This window comes from Macrotis lagotis, chromosome 1 (assembly GCF_037893015.1).
Source record: "Macrotis lagotis isolate mMagLag1 chromosome 1, bilby.v1.9.chrom.fasta, whole genome shotgun sequence".
In the NCBI taxonomy this organism is placed as follows: domain Eukaryota; kingdom Metazoa; phylum Chordata; class Mammalia; order Peramelemorphia; family Peramelidae; genus Macrotis; species Macrotis lagotis.
In genome coordinates this window covers 783,100,017-783,119,400 of record NC_133658.1, presented here as the reverse complement: position 1 = coordinate 783,119,400, position 19,384 = coordinate 783,100,017, and the positions used below count along the sequence as shown (strand labels likewise).

Here is a 19,384-nt window from a genome sequence, read left to right as displayed (position 1 = left end):
AGTCTTATATCCTGTGATCTTGCTGGATCTAATTATTGTTTTCATTAATAGATTGAGACAAACTATTCCAAATAATTAGACTGTCTAGATATATAGCATTTTGTCTGCAAATTATATTTTCTGAAGATTTTTTGCAAATTATACTCAAGATACAAAATCCCTCTAATATTTTCCTCTCTTAAGTGCAATTGCTAGAATTTAAGAGATGAAAGGTATTTTGTTCTGCCTAAAAGTTCCTCCCTCACCACTCATACTGACTTACTATCAATAGTTAAGACAATGAAGCCTCTGATAACAAAGCAATTTATCCCAAAATAAATACATGTATGCAATACTAAAAGTACACATTTAAAAAAATATTAGTGTTCCTCAATGAAGTCCACCAATATCTCCCTGTGTATTTTATCCTATTTGCCTGCCCTTCCTATCTCTCCCTTGTCACAGATCGGCTCACCAGTTTCCAAAAGGATGATCACATATTTTTCCTTTCCATTCCCCAAAAGGACAAATGTTTTCATACATGCATTTGTTCTGAGAGAAAAAAAGTACCTTTTCCCTCAAGATATTGAGGCTGAACAGAATTCTAGACTAAGAATCTAACTAATGTTGGGAGTAACAAACAGTGAAATGTCATTCAAAAACATAGATATAATATTTGGCTTGGTAGAGGAACTTTATTGAAATCCCAAGTCTAAAACTTTTAATCTCCTCCTCTCCATAAAAAAAAAAGGTGGGGGGAAGCAAGGGCACGACTCTGTACAAATACTGAGTTTAAGAGTTTCTGCCTTCAAAACACAGGTTTTCCCAATGGAAACAACATGTATATAGATAAGCATGATGTATAATATGTGCAAAGAAGAGACCAAGACAAATTGCTGTAGAAACTTCATAAATAAATAAGGAGATAGGGAAAGGGGAAGGAAAAGAGACACAAGAAATAAGAAAACTCAACTCTTCAAAAGACTGGCAACTGAAATAGGCCTGTTAGGAATTTTGACAGATTTCATTCCTAAAGAGAACAGAGGCAGGAAACAGTTGTCTTCAAATAATATGTCAACCGAGGAGGATTATACAATGGCACAGTACTTCAGCTTCAGGTACTAGAGCTAGCTGTGGGACCCTGGCAAGTCACTTAACCACAATCTGCCTGAGTTTCCTCATCTGTAAAAAAGGGGAATAAATAATAGCACCTACCTCTCAGGGTTGCTGTTAGGATGAAATGAGATAGTATTTGTAAAGTATTTTGCAAACCTTAAAGCTCTATAAGTACTAGTTATTTTTTTAATATTGTTATTAAGTAGAGCTGACAATGTAGAATAGAGTCAGATCCCAAAGGGCTTAAATACCAGGGAGTATGTTTTTCTTTACAGAGAAAAAAGAAATCACTGAAAATTTTTAAGGAGGAGTGACATGGTCAGGGATGTCTTCTTTAGGGGGCTTCTCTTCTCACCACCTTTTTTTCTCTACCTTACTCCGTGGAGATTTTATATAAATGAAAACTCAATGACCCCACCTCTTTGTGGAAGGCCTACAAATTTTTCTCTCTTCAGCTTTGTTCTCTCTTCTATCCTGAATCCATTCTGCAAGCTTCAAAAACCTATTAAAAGTTTCCATTTGAATGCTGTTCAACATGTCTAAAACCACATTATCTTATTTTCCTTAATCCTATACCAAAACCAGCTCCTTCTGATTTTCCCATGTCTGTTAGTCACACTATTTTTCCCCCATCATCAAAGTTCATCTTTGACTGTGTCTTATGCAAACACAACTATTCAAACCTTTAAGTCACACCAGTCCTATCATAATTTTCTTTCTCATTCCCACAATAACATCCTATTATCTTGCCAATGTATTCTGCCATTCTGTCTTTTCCCTTTCTAATTCATCCCTACATATTGATGCAATATTAACACAACTCAGATGGATCAGTGATCTCGTACCTTTGAATTTTCCCTTCAGTGATGCAGATTATGGCTATTCCATGTCTTATCATCCTGTGAATTCTTGTCCACATTCTCTCACAAGCTGGACAAAGGGGAATCAACCTAATCAACCCAAATGGATACCTTCCTCAGTTTCTCTTGATATTATGAAGATATGGTCATTCTAGCTGTCCAACTGTCATTCCTAACCCTTGACATGTGATCAACTAAACTTTTTTCCTATTACATTTTTCCTGATGATTTACCCTTTTATAACCAGTTCTTCAAAATTTCCTCTCCGATTTCCTTCTGTATAAAAGTAATTCTCTTCAGAAACTGTTGTGTTCCCTACCCTCACAGACATAATAATAATACCAATATACCAATAAAAGATACTGGTTAAAAAAAAAAAAAAGCAGGCCTTTGATTCTCAGAGAGGTGTGGGGCTATTAAAAGGCCTTTTCAATTTTTCTAATGAAAATCCAACCAGCTTTCCTGCCCCTGATGAATTAAACTAGTCCATTTATGCTGTCTGCACTATATAAATTGAAATTCATTTAATTATATCAATCTAAGCAATAACCATCTGGTTTTTCCTATGTGGACTAACTGATCAACTTTATCCCAATAGTTACAGCACCTGAAAGATATCATCTTCATGTGGAAATCTTTCAACAACTACGACTGTAATTTACATAATTCCTCCATTATATTGGTCAACAATTTTGTGCAGCATCTGTTTCCCTATTTTACGTCACCCAAATGCTTATGAACAAGGTTATTTCTATTATCTTTTTCAAGGAATTTTGAATGATGGATTTATGGATAGAAGGCATCTTAGAAAATAACTTCTAAAGATGCTGCATTTTCATAACATATCATATCACTCCTGGTTTAAAAATTTTCAAACCCCCTTTTCTACTGTGAACATCTTTCCCCAAATGACTACCAAAAAAGAAAAATCAAACACCTTAGACGGGTAATTAAGGTCAAATTCAAGAGTGTTTTTTCTGATCCCTTTCCCTCGGGGCGCAGAGCGGTGACCCCGCGGGGCCCGGTCCCCCGCCCCCGGCCCCCAGCGCCAGCCCCCGGTTCCGCCTCCCGCCTTCCTCCTCCATCCGCCCGGCCCCGCGGGGCCCCGGGGGCTCCTCACCCGCAGCAGCTTCCGGAGGGCGGGGCCGGCCGCGGGGGACCCCCGGCCCGAGAGAAGCGCCCACGTCGCCATGGCTCGCGCTTATGGCGGCGACCCGCCCCGGGGTCACGTGCCGACGACCTCCCCAAGCCGGAGCCACCGGGCCCGGGCAAACGTCTGCTGACCTGTCCCGGAACCAGCTCTTTTACCGCCAAGGGGAAAGCCTGCCACACCCCCCGCCTCCACCAATAGAAGCGCGGCTCCCAGGAGAGGAGACGCCATTGGCTGCGAGCCATAAAACGGAAGTGTGGGGCCTCGGTCAGGAAGCCTAACGGGAGAAGGGAGGGGGACGGGCCGAGGAACCCCGGAGTGGAGACTGGCACCGGCGCTGCGCCTCCAAACCGAGGCTTTCTTCTTTTTAATGTTAATTTTTAACATAATAAAAAAAACATTGTCACGGGCGCCGCAAAACATGAGAGGATTTATCAGATAAAGCAATAAATTTCGATTTCAAGAAAGCCTATATCATATTATGCAGTGTTCATTTTTTTTGTTTCCTTGTAGATTTTCTCGTTCTCTGCCAGGAAGACTAAAATTAAGTATGAATATAGACACAGACATATATATATATATATATATGCATATACATAAATATATACATAAATGACATAAATATATAGACATATATACACACTCGCATATACATTCGATATATATATATATACACACACACATAGAAATATGGATATATATACACATACATGCATATTCATAGATATTTGGCTCTTGTGTATCATTTATATAACATTTCCTGAAAGCCACGACTCCTCCTCCCTCCTCTACTTATTTCTATTACTTCTGCCTTGTTTTCCTAAATCAACCGCCCTTCAAAGAATTCCTCACTTACCCTTCTATATACCCCTCCCTATTAATCTATACACTTTAAATACCTTTCTATATACTTTCATTCTATATCCCCATACCCTCTAACCCATTACTCTTTCCCTTCTCTTATCTTACAGAATTTAGAATTTTATAGCCTTGTGTGTCTATATATGTACAAGTTTCCAGAACTATGGACTCTTCCCCATCTAATTCCTCTGTATCAATTCTCACATCTCATTTGTATAAGATGATACCCTTTTTTAATATAATCTTAGACCATTTTACTTTTAAGAATCCCATACTACTCAGCTCTACCCCCCCATCTTCCTTTCAAACTACCCAATTACTAATAATCTTGGACATATGGTTTACTTTTCCATGTAGAGATAATCAACAATTTGTCCTTATTGAGTCCCCTTGTAATTATTCTTTGATGTTTACCTTATATATCTCTTAGCTTTTTATGCCAAATTTTCTAATAAGTTCAGGTCTTTTTTTTTCTTTTTCTTTTTTTGGGGGGTTTTTGCAAGGCAATGGGGTTAAGTGGCTTGCCCAAAGCCACACAGCTAGGTAATTATTAAGTGTCTGAGGCTGGATTTGAACTCAGGTACTCCTGACTCCAGGGCCGGTGCTCTATCCACTGCACCACCTAGCTGCCCCAAGTTCAGGTCTTTTTGCAGCAATTTGTTAAATGTCCTTTATTTTTCATTCAAGATTATGTTTAACTTTTCTAGGAATGATATTTTCAGCCACAAACCCAGTTCTTTTCCTTTTCAGTATTTCAAGGCATTCTTCTAATAAGTGTGACTCTGAAACAAATCAAAGTCATGAGTTTAGGAATAAAGTGTTTTTAACTGAGATAATACTTGGAGGATTTCCCCCTGAATGCAAAGCCCAATTGAGAGACTCACAAAAAAGATTCTCTATAGTTTTAAGAGGGGGAAAAGATAGTATGAGGTAGAAAGGCCAGGTCACATGAGATGCCAGTCAGCCTTGCAATCACAGCAAAGAAAACCACTTCATTCTGACTTTGTCCTTCATGCCATGAATCCCAACAGAAGGGTAAGAAAATCAGCTGCTACGTTTGGGAGCAGGTCTGGCTCTAGCTAGTGTTGCTGAGCTCAGCTCAACCTAATTCTCTTAAGGCAGAAGTGGGCACCTCTTTATATGCCAGGGGCCATTTGGATATTTTAAGGTCATTCCTGGGCTATATTTGGTTAAACATTTCATTAATTCATCCCTAAAAGGCAACTAGATTTATTGAATTTCAACCCCTGCCTCTACCCCCACTGCCTGCATTGCCTTGGTAATACCAGACCAATACAACCCACAGGTCAGAGGTTCCCTAACCTTGTCTTACTGGAATTCTGACATTACTAGGATAATTAAGCTCGGGAGCCTGTGACAGTTCATATTATCTTCAATAGTAACAATTTTTTGTCATTTCCCTCTCTGATTCTGAGAAACACACTCTTCTCAATGTATCGCTAATTGGTATAACACTCAATAATGTGGGGAAAAGGAAGAGGGATTGACTGAGGCATTGATAGGAGCTTTGAGGGGGGGCACTCTTCAACAAACAAATAGGTATTATACAGAATAGAAGCACAGAAGGAAAAAGTAAAAGGATAAGGGCCATTTCATTGATCCATCATATCTTAAGATCCAGACATTTCATTTCATATTGCTTTCTGGTTTCTCAAAACATCTAATACAGTTCTCTGATCCTCTGACCTTCTGGAATGAGTGGGACTTGCATGTTACTAGTGAATTTGCTTCTAATGAATTTGCTTCTCCAGGATCCCTTCTTCTATTAAAATTTCTTACAAAATATGATCTTAATACAATTCAAATTTGTTATAATATTCAAATTTGCAATTAACTAGATCAGGCAGTGAAAGTTAGCTCATACCTAATAAGAACATCAAATTAGAAACTTTATGTATATATTTTATATTTTTCTATATTCCTTACTCCTTTCCTAAACCAGGTATTTGGATATCACCAGCAATAGGCTAAAGGGAGAACTAAAAAAAAATTTATGAGGATCTGACTTGTAGAAGGAGAACTTTTAGTTATAAAATCTGATAATCTGCCAACATAGTTATATAGGCTAAGGCTAAAAAAGATGCCTCTAAAATTGGTATAGACTACACCATCATTAAACCATTGGAATGAAGTGTTATCCACCAGTGAAAGACTTCACACTTACCGCTGAGTTTAAGACCCTTGTTTAACCTCAGTTTGGCTTCTTATAGTTATTCTTTTGGGGAGCACCATTATTCTAGTGTTCATCTCTTTCATTTTTCTCCTGAGATTCAAGTTCCAGAACAAGAAGAAACTTTAGTTTTTCACCTATATTTTTGCCTTGTGAGGTAGGTTAGCAAATTGTCATATTGGTATATTTAGAAAATTCAAATACAAACTGAAAAATCAGAAAATTCTGAACTCAATTCCTAGTTTTGGCATATATACATATGTGATCTTGTGTTTTTTTAACAAAATTTCACCAAAAACAAAATTTTATTTATTACTTTTTAATTATTCACTTTTAGCTGCTCATTCAACCCTCAGGAGGATGAGATTCTGCTAAGGAACTAATGATAACAGAACACTTTTTATAAGAAAATGACCATTAATTCACAATCAAATTAAAAGTTAGTAATTGTAACAAATTGTATTGAATAATTGATTTCAGAACAATAAATATCAAAATTGCTTATAATAAAATAGGTTTGTACCTCAAGATATGCTAAATACCCAGGTAGTAATTCCAAATTAAATAATAAACTCAAATAAAATTGATTTTTCCCTTTAGGTAACATACAGCATTTCTTAAATGACTCTTTATTTTCTTTAAAATATTTGTTTTCTTTAAAATAAATATGAAAATGTTTCTGTCTTTTTTTTAGGTTTTTGCAAGGCAAATGGGGTTAAGTGGCTTGCCCAAGGCCACACAACTAGGTAATTATTAAGTGTCTGAGACCAGATTTGAACCCAGGTACTCCTGACTCCAGGGCTGGTGCTTTATCCACTATGCCACCTAGCTGGCCCCTGATTTAGTTTTAATAATTATTTATATAACAACTTGGTCTCATAAACTGTTGCATCAATACCCAATTATTCTGACCTTATTGTGAAATATTCTTAAGAACTTTATTTTATACACAAATATACTTCTAGTAACAGGCAGATGGTAAGTCAAATACTTATCTACTTAGTTGTTTAGGATATAGAAAGACTAAAATTCTAGTTTAAATAGTTCAAATCTAATACTTCCATCTTATTGAAGTAATTCAGATGTAATTGAATTCATACCGATCACCTGACATAATGAAATTTGACATATAAGAATAATTTAGGGTCATTGCTTTAGAAAGGGAAAATGTTCTCCTAACTTCATATCAATCTCAAGAATCATATAGAGAGTCAATTGCATTAAACCAGGCTTAAATAATGGAATACTTTCCATTCAAGAGGAAATGTCATTTTGGGGGAATCAAATCATACAAATCCTACCTAAGCCCATGCCAAGCGCAGTTCTAACTTTCCCCATGAGAATTTCAGCTTCAGTTTATCTTGATAATCATACTTGGAATCAGATTCAGTTGTGATTCCATAATGGTTACAGCAAGTTCTGTCATAGCATTAGGCAAATTCAGGTATTAAGGATCACAAATCACTGAGAAGAATCTCAGATTGAAAACAGTAAGAGAATCATTTTTTTTTTTAAATCACAATTTATCTTGCTCTAGTTGGAGATGTTTGCTATGGAACTGAATGAATATAACACATCAAATTGGTCCTAAAGCCTGCATCCCAAGCCACAGAATAACTATAAGAAACCAAATTGAGGTTAAACAAGGGTCTCAAACTCATCAGTGAGTGTGAAGTCTTTCACTGGTGGAATGGGTGAATAAGAACACTTCATTCCAATGGCTATGAAGCCAGCTTGTGGGTGCTTAGAGCTTGGTTAGACATCGAAGATTCCAAGGTCATCCACTGCATGTAGTGCCTTCACCAGTTGTCCTGACTCTGTCTTGCCACATTGGATCTTGATGACTTTGGAAGAGAGAGTCAGGTGAATGATTTCGTTCAACTCTACCTCACTAAATTCCAATTTACACAGGCATCAAAAGACATCACCCATCTGAAGACCACCTGACAGGAGAAGATACCAGATTCTGAGGTCTTTTCTCAAGATAACCTACCCAGTATTCCAACATTCCTACAGAGTTCAACTACAATGGGCTGGTCATGTTGTTAGAATGTCAGACATACGCTTGCCAAAAAAAAAAAAAAGACTACTTTATGGAAAACTCACACTGGACAAATGCACACAAGGGGGTCAGAAGAAGTGATACCAAGTCACCCTGAATATCTCTCTAAAGAAATTTAGAATTAATTGTCCAGCATGGGAGACTCTGGCACAGGACCACCCAGCATAGCATGCCCTCATCAGTGAGAGGGCTGTTTGCTATGAGAAGGGCAGAATTGAAGCAGCTTAAAAGAAACATGACATACATAAGTTTAGAATACCCACCCCAGGTGTTCACATGGACCATTTGTGCCTAATTTGTGGTAGAGCATTCCAGGTTCATATTGAATTGTTTAGTCACAGTCAGACACACTGTAATTTATTTCAAACATAGTGATGTTATTTCGGGCTTCTCTGATAATGAAGGACAAGAACCATAAGGAAGCCAAATGTATGGAACCAGGTGCACAGATTTCTTGTATGGGAAAATGAATTAAGAGAGTAAAACCTTATTCTTCCCAAGGTCACCCTCCCAATTTTATTCCCAGGAACACATATCCACTGACTTTAGAATTCAGATATCACTCCTATTGAAGTACTGATGGTTTTCTTGAAGTGGTTATTTAGGTTTGACTCTAGCTAGTTTTGTTTGCAAGGAAATTGTTAAATTGGTAAATTTGGTAAAAATTGGTAAAAAGAGCCAAACAAAACAAGCTCAAACCAAACTCAAAAAAGGTTTCAATTAAAGCAACAAAATCTCACTGATCACAATAGGACTGGACAAAGTTGTTGTCAATCTTTTCAAGTTGTTGTAATAAATTGACTAAAAAATAAAATTTATTAAGCCTTCTAAAAATCATCAAGATTTTTTGCTTAACATTCCTCTCTACTAGTGTGTCTCTTTCTCAAGAACAGCTTAAAAACTTATCCTGATTTAAAAGGCAGTTATTAGTATCTAATATATGATAGCCATAAATTCACATAAATAGTGAATGTATCATAATAACTATTAAGCTCCAGACTTACTTTTTTTTTTAGTTTTTTGCAAGGCAATGGGGTAAAGTGACTTGCCCAAGGCCACACAGCTAGGGAATTATTAAGTGTCTGAGGTCGGATCTGAACTCAGGTACTCCTGACTCTAGGACTGATGCTCTATTCACTGTGCCACTTAGCTGCCCCCAAACTTACATTTCTTTTTTTATTTTTATTAAAGATATTATTTGAGTTTTACAATTTTCCCCCAATCTTGCTTCCCTCTCCCCACCCCCACCCCACAGATAGCTCTCTGTCAGTCTTTACTTTGTTTCCATGTTGTACCTTGATCCAAATTGGGTGTGATGAGAGAGAAATCATATCCTTAAAGAGAACAGAATTCTCAGAGGTACCAAGATCAGACAATAAAATATCTGGTTTTTTTTTTCCAAATTAAAGGGAATAGTCCTTGTACTTTGTTCAAACTCCACAGCTCCTTATCTGGATACAGATGGTACTCTCCTTTGCAGACAGCCCAAAATTGTTCCCAATTGTTGCACTGATGGAATGAGCAAGTCCTTCAAGGTTGAACATCACTCCCATGTTGCTGTTAGGGTGTACAATGTTTTTCTGGTTCTGCTCATCTCACTCAGCATCAGTTCATGCAAATCCCTCCAGGTTTCCCTAAAATCCTGTCCCTCCTGGTTTCTAATAGAACAATAGTGTTCCATGACATACATATACCACAGTTTGCTAAGCCATTCCCCAATTGAAGAACATTTACTGGATTTCCAATTCTTTGCCACCAAAAACAGGGCTGCTATAAATATTTTTGTACAAGTAATGTTTTTACCCTTTTCCCTCATCTCTTCAGGGTATAGACCCAGCAGTGGTATTGCTGGGTCAAAGGGTATGCACATTTTTGTTGCCCTTTGGGCATAGTTCCAAATAGCTCTCCAGAAGGGTTGGATGAGTTCACAGCTCCACCAACAGTGTAATAGTGTCCCAGATTTCCCACATCCCTTCCAACAATGATCATTATCCTTCCTGGTCATACTGGCCAATCTGAGAGGTGTGAGGTGGTACCTCAACGAAGCTTTAATTTGCATTTCTCTAATAATTAATGATTTAGAGCATTTTTTCATATGGCTATGGATTGCTTTGATCTCCTCATCTGTAAATTGCCTTTGCATATCCTTTGACCATTTGTCAATTGGGGAATGGCTTTTTGTTTTAAAAATATGACTCAGTTCTCTGTATATTTTAGAAATGAGTCCTTTGTCAGAATCATTAATTGTAAAGATTATTTCCCAATTTACTACTTTTCTTCTGATCTTGATTACATTGGTTTTATCTGTGCAAAAGCTTTTTAATTTAATGTAACTGAAATCATCTAATTGGTTTTTAGTGATGTTCTCCAACTCTTCCTTAGTCATAAACTGTTCCCCTTTCCATAGATCTGACAGGTAGACTAGTCCTTGATCTTCTAATTTGCTTATAGTATTGTTTTTTATGTCTATGTCCTGTAACCATTTGGATCTTATCTTGGTAAAGGGTGTGAGGTGTTGGTCTAATCTAAATTTCTTCCATACTAACTTCCAATTATCCCAGCAATTTTTATCAAAGAGGGAGTTTTTTATCCCAATGGCTGGACTCTTTGGGTTTATCAAAGAGCAGATTAGTATAATCCTCTCCTGCTTTTACACCTAGTCTATTCCACTGGTCCACCACTCTATTTCTTACCCAATACCAAACATTTTTGATGACTGATGCTTTATAATATAATTTTAGATCAGGTAGGGCTAAGCCACCTTGTTTTGCACTTTTTTTCATTAAGCTCCTGGCAATTCTTGACTTTTTATTTCTCCATATGAATTTACTTACAATTTTTTCTCACTCGTTAAATAATTTTTTGGAATTTTGATTGGTAGGGCACTAAATAGGTAGTTTAGCTTTGGTAGAATTGTCATTTTTATTATATTAGCTCTCCCTATCCATGAGCAGTTGATATTTGCCCAGTTATTTAAATCTAATTTAATTTGTGTGAGAAGTGTTTTATAATTGTTTTCAAAAAGATTCTGAATCTGTCTTGGCAAATAGACTCCCAAATACTTTACACTGTCTGAGGTTCCTTTGAATGGGATTTCTCTTTCTAGCTCTCCCTGCTGTTTCTTGCTAGACATATATAGAAAAGTTGAGGATTTATGAGGGTTTATTTTATAACCTGCAACTTTGCTAAAATTGCTAATTGTTTCCAATAGTTTTTTAGATGATTTCTTGGGATTCTCTAGGTAGACCATCATGTCATCTGCGAAGAGTGAGAGTTTTGTCTCTTCCTTCCCAATTCTAATTCCTTCAATTTCTTTTTCTTCTCTAATTGCTGATGCTAACATTTCTAATACAATATTGAATAGTAGTGGTGATAATGGGCACCCTTGTTTCACTCCTGATCTTATTGCGAATGCCTCTAGCCTCTCCCCATTGAATATAATGCTTGTTGATGGTTTCAGATAGATACTGCTAATTATTTTAAGGAACAGTCCATTTATTCCTACACTCTCTAGTGTTTTTAATAGGAATGGATGCTGTATTTTATCAAAAGCTTTTTCAGCATCTATTGATATGATCATATGATTTCTGATAGGTTTGCTGTTGATATAATTGAGTATGCTAACAGTTTTCCTAATATTGAACCATCCCTACATTCCTGGAATAAATCCTACTTGATCATAATGTATTATCCTAGTGATGACTTGTTGTAGTCGTTTTGCTAAGATTTTATTTAGGATTTTTGCGTCTATATTCATCAGGGAAATAGGTCTATAATTTTCTTTCTCTGTTTTAACTATTCCTAGTTTAGGTAACAGTACCATATTGGTTTCATAGAAAGAGTTAGGCAGAGTTCCATATTTCCCTATTTTTTCAAAGAGTTTATATAGGATTGGAACCAATTGTTCCTTAAATGTTTGGCAGAATTCACTTGTGAATCCATCAGGCCCTGGAGATTTTTTTTTTTAGGGAGTTCACTAATGGCTTGTTGAATTTCTTTTTCTAAGATAGGGTTGTTCAGGTATTTAAACTCTTCTTCATTTAACCTGGGCAACTTATATTTTTGTAAATATTCATCCATTTCACTTAGATTATCAAATTTATTGGCATAGAGTTGGGCAAAATAATTTCAAATTATTACTTTAATTTCCTCCTCATTGGTGGTGAGTTCACCTTTTTCATTTATAATACTAGCAATTTGGTTTTCTTCTTTCTTTTTTTTAATCAAATTGACCAGAGGTTTATCAATTTTATTGCTTTTTTTTTATAATACCAACTTTTGGTTTTATTTATTAATTCAATAATTGTTTTGCTTTCTAGTTTATTAATTTCTCCTTTAATTTTTAGAATTTCTAATTTGGTATTTGATTGGTGATTTTTTATTTGTTCTTTCTCTAATTTTTTTAGTTGCATGTTTAGTTCATTGATTTCCTCTTTCTCCAATTTATTCATATAAGCATTTAGAGCTATAATATATCCTCTGAGAGTTGCTTTGAATGAATCCCATACATTTTGGTATGTTGTTTCATTATTATCATTATCTAGGATAAAATGGTTAATTCTTTCTATAATTTGGTTTTTGGTCCACTCATTTTTTAAAATGAGGTTATTCAGTTTCCAATTTGCTCTGGGTCTATATCTCCTTGGCCCAGTATCGCATATGACTTTTATTGCATTGTGATCTGAGAAAGATGTATTCACTATTTATGCCTTTCTGCAGTTGATCATTAGGTTTTTATGTCCTAGTACATAGTCAATTTTGTATAAATTCCATGTACTGCTGAGAAAAAGGTATATTCCTTTCTATCCCCATTCAGTTTCCTCCATAAGTCTACCATATCTAATTTTTCTAACAATCTATTTACCTCCCTAATTTCTTTCTTGTTTGTTTTATAATTTGATTTATCTAGATCTGATAGCGGGAGGTTGAGGTCTCCCACTAGTAGAGTTTTTCTGTCTATGTCTTCCTGTAATTCTTTGAGCTTCTCCTCTAAGAATTTGGGTGCTGTCCAAATGGGTGCATATATATTCAATATTGAAATGACTTTATTGTCTATGGTACCTTTTAGGAGGATAAAGTTTCCTTCCTTATCCCTTTTAACACTATCTATTTTTGCTGCTGCTTTGTCTGAGATAAGGATTGCTACCCCTGCTTTTTTTACCTCAGCTGGAGCAATGCTCCAACCTTTTACCTTTACTCTATATGTATCTCTCTGCTTCAAATGAGTTTCTTGTAAGCAGCATATTGTAGGATTCTGGTTTTTAATCCACTCTGCTATTTGCTTACATTTTAAGGGAGAGTTCATCCTATTCACATTCAAGGTTATGATTACTAATTCTTTATTGCCCTCTGTGCTATCTTCCCTCTGTTTGTATTTCCCCCTTCCCCCCTTTTATCCATATTCCCCCAGTATTTTGTTTTTGAATACCAACTACTTCAGTGTGTTTGCCCTCCTATATCACACCCTCCCCTTTCTTTCCCCTTTCCCTTTTTCTCTTCCCTTCCTTTTGTTATTTCCCCTTATTTCCCCCCACTCCCCTTCCCTTTCTCTGTCCCCCGCTTTCCCCTTTTAATACTTGAAAGGTTAGAAGTTTTATAAGTTAACTGAGTATGTGTAGGTTGACTTTAAGCCAAGTCTAATGAGAAGAAGATTCAGGTGTTTCTCCTCTGCTCCCTTCTTCCCCTCTATTACCATAGGTTTTTTTGGTCCCTCTTAGTGTAATGAGATTTGTCCCATTCAGTCCCCTCCCTCGTCCCATCTCTTTCCTTTCCCCCTTTTTAGGGAGGTAGCGTATTTTTTTTAGATCATTCTATCTAGGTCATAGAAAATTCTGAGTGTCTGTCCCTTCTAGTTCAGTATATTCTATTGAATAGAGTCAAAATTCCTGAGAGTTATTAGAGTCTTTCTCCCAAATGGGGTTAAAGCCAGTTACATCCTATTAGATAGCAGTCTCATGGATAGGTCATGGATGTACATCATTTATGGCTAGGTATATTCTCTCTGTTAGAGTTACATTTCTCAGGATTTATGAGAGTCTCTCTCCCCCACCCCCATGCTGGGATATAGCCAGTTTCAACTTACTGGATTGCATTTTTTTCCTTTTACCACTCCCCCTTTTTTTTTTTTACCTTTTCATGTGTCTCTTGAACCTCCTGTTTGATGTCCAAATTTTCTGTTTAGCTCTGGTCTTTTCATGAGAAATTTTTGGAATTCTTCCATTTTGTTAAATGTCCATCTTTTTCCCTGGAGGAGAAGGCTCAGCTTTGCAGGAAAGTAGATTCTTGGCTGCATTCCAAGCTCCCGTGCTCTCCAAAATATCTCATTCCAGGCCTTTCAATCCCTTAAAGTTGATGCAGCCAGGTCCTGCATGATCCTTACTGTGGCTCCTTGATATTTAAATTGTTTCTTTCCGGCTGCTTGCAGGATTTTCTCTTTTATCTGATAGTTCTGCAGTTTGGCTCCAACATTCCTTGGTGTTTTCATTTTAGGATCTTTTTCTGGTGGGGATCAAGGCACTCTTTCAATAACTACTTTGCCCTCTGATTCCATGATATCAGGGCAGTTTTCCATCACTAGATCCTGTAATATTAAGTCCAGGCTTTTTTTCTCTTCAATGTTTTCAGGAAGTCCTATAATTTTCAGGTTGCCCCTCCTCGATCTATTCTCAAGGTAAGTGGGTTTGTTGATGAGGTATTTTACATTTGCTTCTATTTTTTCTATTTTTTGATTTTGTTTAACTGACTCTTGCTGTCTCATGGAGTCATTAGTTTCTGTAGACTCCGTTCTTTTTTTGGGGGAGGAGTTTTCTTCATTAACCTTTTGCAATTCCTTTTCCAATTGGTCAATTCCACTTTTGAAAGAGCTTTCCATTTGACCAATTGAGGTTTTGAGAGAATTAATTTCTTTTTGCATTTGCTCATTTGAGGATCTGAGAGATTTATTCTCCTTTTATGTTTGTCCAATTGTACTTTCTAAGGTTTTGTTTTCTTGTTGCAATGAATTGTCTCTCCCAAATTTTAAGCTCCTTCCTTATTTCTTCAAGGAAGTCTTTCTGTGCTGGAGACCAGATTGTATTCTCCTCAGAGGTTCCAGGTCTCTCCGAGTTGGGGTCTTTCCCTTCCAGGAATTTTTCTATGGATCCACCTTTCCGCTGACCCTTCTTAATTATGCTAAGACCTTGAGTTGGGGGGGGGGGGCTGGTTCACCTGGGCTTGGGATTGCCAAAGGCTTTACTGAGTGCAGTTTCTCTGGCTGGCCAGTAGGAGGTTTTGGTTGCTTTCTCTGGAGTGTCTGTGACCTTGGTTGAGAGGCTTTCTCCCTTTGCTTGAGGGTAGGAATTGGACCTATTGAATTCTTTTGCCTTCAATCAATGGTGGGCTTTACCCTGGCCTGAGGTCATTCCTCAGCTGGGCTGGTTCTTCGGCTCACACACCTGGGCCTGAGGCAGAAGTAATTTGCATTTGTTTGAGAAGAGGCCTCAGTGCAATGGAGGCAAGGGCTCAGAGTTTCTCAGACCAGAGGAGCCCAGGGATGGTGTCTGCCGTTCTCCTGCACCAGAACTCTTTCCCCAGCCTGGTCCCTAAGCTCCAAGGGGACAGCAGCAACACCAGTGCCTCTGCTTCCCCGCGGACCCAAGCCCCTTTCATCCAGCCCCACTGCTGATCCAGCAGGTCCGGCTCTCAGGCCCTCAGACTCCTGGTTCCAATTCAGCTGTTAATCTGGCTGATCCTGGGCTGATCCTCCCTTGGAGCCCAGACTCACCTGCTGGTACTCAGCCAAGGCTGCTGCTGGAGACAAATCCTGAGGTAGATGTTCCTCTCCTGGCTTTTCTTTCTGGGTTTCCTGGTTCGGATTTCTTTTAAGAGGTTTGTTTCATGTGATAGATGGGGAAGAGATCAGGAGACTTTAGAACTGTGCCTGTCTTCTCTCCGCCATCTTGTCTGGAAACCAAACTTACATTTCTTAATCAACCCTTATAGCAAAAATAATTCTTTAAAACTGAAGAATTTGGGGGCAGCTCAACCCAGGTCTTTCAAATTTTTGTTTTACTTATGGTTTTCCTTCTAAAAGAACAAAGTATTCCATCACATTACACACTGGAATTTGTTCAGCTATTGAAATCAGCAACTCAGTTTCCAATTCTTTGTTACCACAAAAAAGGTATGAATTAATATTTTGAACATTCTAAGAGTTTATTATGTTTAGAACAAATCCCTCTTTTAATCTGCCATCCTCTTAATTCTCCCCTCCCATAGTCTTTGCTTTATTTCCCATTTTCCTCTTGAGGAAAAAAAGAAATCTTTTCTTTTCCTTCCTTCCTTCCTTCCTTCCTTCCTTCCTTCCTTCCTTCCTTCCTTCCTTCCTTCCTTCCTTCCTTCCTTCCTCTCTCCCTCCCTCCCTTCCTTCCTTCCTTAGGAGCACAGTTTATATAAGGAAAACAATATGGCAAAGACCAAAAAAAATGGAAATACCTGGGAACTCTGATTGTAGTAATGACCAAACACAATTCCAAAAGTATGGGGATTGTTATATTGCTTGACTTAGACCCCCCCCCCCTTGACAAAAGTGACTCCCTGTTTGAAGAGAGGGAGGAAAGAAGGTAGAAGGGGAGGCAAGGGAAAGAAGGAGGAAGGAAAGAATGAAGGGATGGATGAAGGGAAGATTGAAAGAAAAGAAAGGAAGGGAGGAAGGAGAGAGAAGAAATTTGTATTCTCTAAACCATCAACTCTCATAACTTGATTAGGCATGTTATAATTGATGTGCATCCTCCCCAGTTTCCATTTTTTTTGTCACTATGAAAAGAGTTGTTATATTTTATATATGGTCCATTTTCCTTTTCCTTTGATTTCTTTATGGCTATAGAACTAGTAGTATTCTCAATAGATCAAAGTTTAAAATCTTTTTAGTTTAGTTTAGTTAACAATAAACATGTATTATGTTTCTTTTCTGTATGATACATGCCATGTAGAAGTCAGCCTACCCACAACGATTGTCCCTGTTGCTGGAGCCTACAAAGAGCTGAAAACATCTGCATCAAAACTCAGATGCTGACTCTTGGTTTTAGATACTACTTATCGTTTTGAATCAAGTTCAATTTATTCCTAATTTTTACAGTGTCTTATTAGAAATGAGTGCTGCATCCTATCAAACCTATTTCTATGCTAATAAAATAATATTATCATTTTTCTTTTAAAATAATGAGTTACCCCCCCCAAGTATTGAATCAGACCCACATTCTATGTATAAATCTAATCTTATAGTGTGTAATTTTTGTGCTATTGTATTTCCCTTATATTTTGGTCAAATTTTTTTTGGATCAATATACATCAGGGATATTGGTCAGTTTACTGGTTTGACTATCCCCCATTTAGGCATCAGGATTATATTTTTGTCATAAAAAGAATTTGGTAGGATCTTATTTTTTCCAATGGAAATTATTCTCTAAATATTTGATAGAATTCATTTGTCAATCCATCTGGACTTGGGTTTCTTTTCTTTGGGAGTTCATTTATGGCTTGTTTAATTTTTTTCAAAGATAGTATTAGGTACTCTTTCTTGCTCTGTTAATATGAGCGACTGATATTTTAAAAAATATCCAACCATTTCATTTAGATTTTTTTTGTGGGGTATAATAGATGGCTCAAAAAAGCTTCAATTTTTTTACTTTTCTTCTTCATTGGTTGATACTAGTAATCTGGTTTTCAAGTTAACAAATCTATTTCATTCTCTCCCCCTGCAAAAAAAAAAAGAGTAGCTTGTAGTTTTACTTAATGATTTCCTGTTTTCTTTTTCCTTCCAATTTCCTTTGATTTTTCAGGGTTTTTATTTTATTTAAAATTTTTAAAATTTATTTTCTACTGTTTTGGAGTTGCATGGCCACTGATCTGCTCTTTTTCACTTTTATTGATGAAAGCATATATATATATATACATATATATGCATATGTAATAGTGCATTATCTTTGTGATTTTATATTTTCCTTGTATTTTATTTACTTTTTTGGACCAATATACATTAAAGATATTGGTCAGATTTCCGTTTTGATTACCCCAATGTAGGCATCAGTATTATAGCTATGTCATGAAAGGAGTCCCTAAGTAATGTTTTGGCTGAATTGCTAGATGTTCAGTATATTGTCTCACACTGATGTCATCATCTTTTTTTTTTTTTTTTAGGTTTTTGCAAGGCAAATGGGGTTAAATGGCTTACCCAAGGCCACACAGCTAGGTAATTATTAAGTGTCTGAGATGGGATTTGAACCCAGGTACTCCTGACTCCCCGGTGCTTTATCCACTTCGCCACCTAGCCACCCTGATGTCATCACCTTTAATGAAAATATTGTTTCTAAGGTTTGTTCTTTAACTTACTCATTCTTTAGGATTATTTAGTTTCTAATTGTTTTTTAATCTTTGCTTCAAAGGCTTTTTATTGAATGTAATGTTTATTGCATTATGGAACATAAAAGATTCATTTATTATTTCTGTTCTCTGTGAGATTTTTATACCTGATACATGGCCAGTTTTTATGAAGGTGCTATATATATATTAAGAAATAGTTATATTCTTTTTGGTACCATTTCATTTCCATTCCTTCCCATTCTCCAGAGATTTAACTTTTCTAAAATCCTTTTCAGGTACTTCCATTTTTTTGTTAGAATTATTTTAGGTCTGAGAGTATAAACTGAAGTTCCACATTATAATTTATTTGCTATTTCTCCCTGTACCTAACTTAATTTCCTTTAAGATTTGAATGTCATGCAATTTGGTGTATATATTTAGTATTGCTATCAATTTATTATTAATGGTACCTTTCAGCAAAACGTAGCTTCCTTGTTTATTATTTTAATTAGGTCTATTTTTGTTGTTGCTTTGTCCGAGATCATGATTGGTAATCATGATAATAGATTCTGCTCCAGTTTGGTTACTTAATTCTTTTTGTGTCTTTCTATTGCAATTGTGTTACTTATAAACAATCTTATTAGTTTTTTAATCCATTTTGTCATTCTCTTCTGTCTTATGGGTAAGTTTACCTCATTCAATTCTGATTGTCAATTGTTCATTTCCCTCTTTTCACTGAAATTTTCTTGTTTCCTATCAATTCTTTAAGGGTTTATTTTGCTTCTAATTCATCCCTTAATCTACCTTTTCTTTTATTTCCCCCCCAG

General features: G+C 36.5%; 1 protein-coding gene across 1 annotated transcript in view; it reads right to left on the bottom strand.

Moving 5' to 3' along the window:
• Positions 1-3,230, bottom strand: part of ACAT1 (acetyl-CoA acetyltransferase 1) — a 35,924-nt gene extending 32,694 nt beyond the window's left edge. Inside the window, exon 1 of the mRNA XM_074216616.1 lies at positions 3,076-3,230. Coding sequence (XP_074072717.1) covers positions 3,076-3,147 — 72 coding nt within the window. The 5' untranslated portion in view covers positions 3,148-3,230. The remainder of the gene's footprint in view (positions 1-3,075) is intronic.
• Between the last annotated feature and the right edge of the window lie 16,154 nt (positions 3,231-19,384).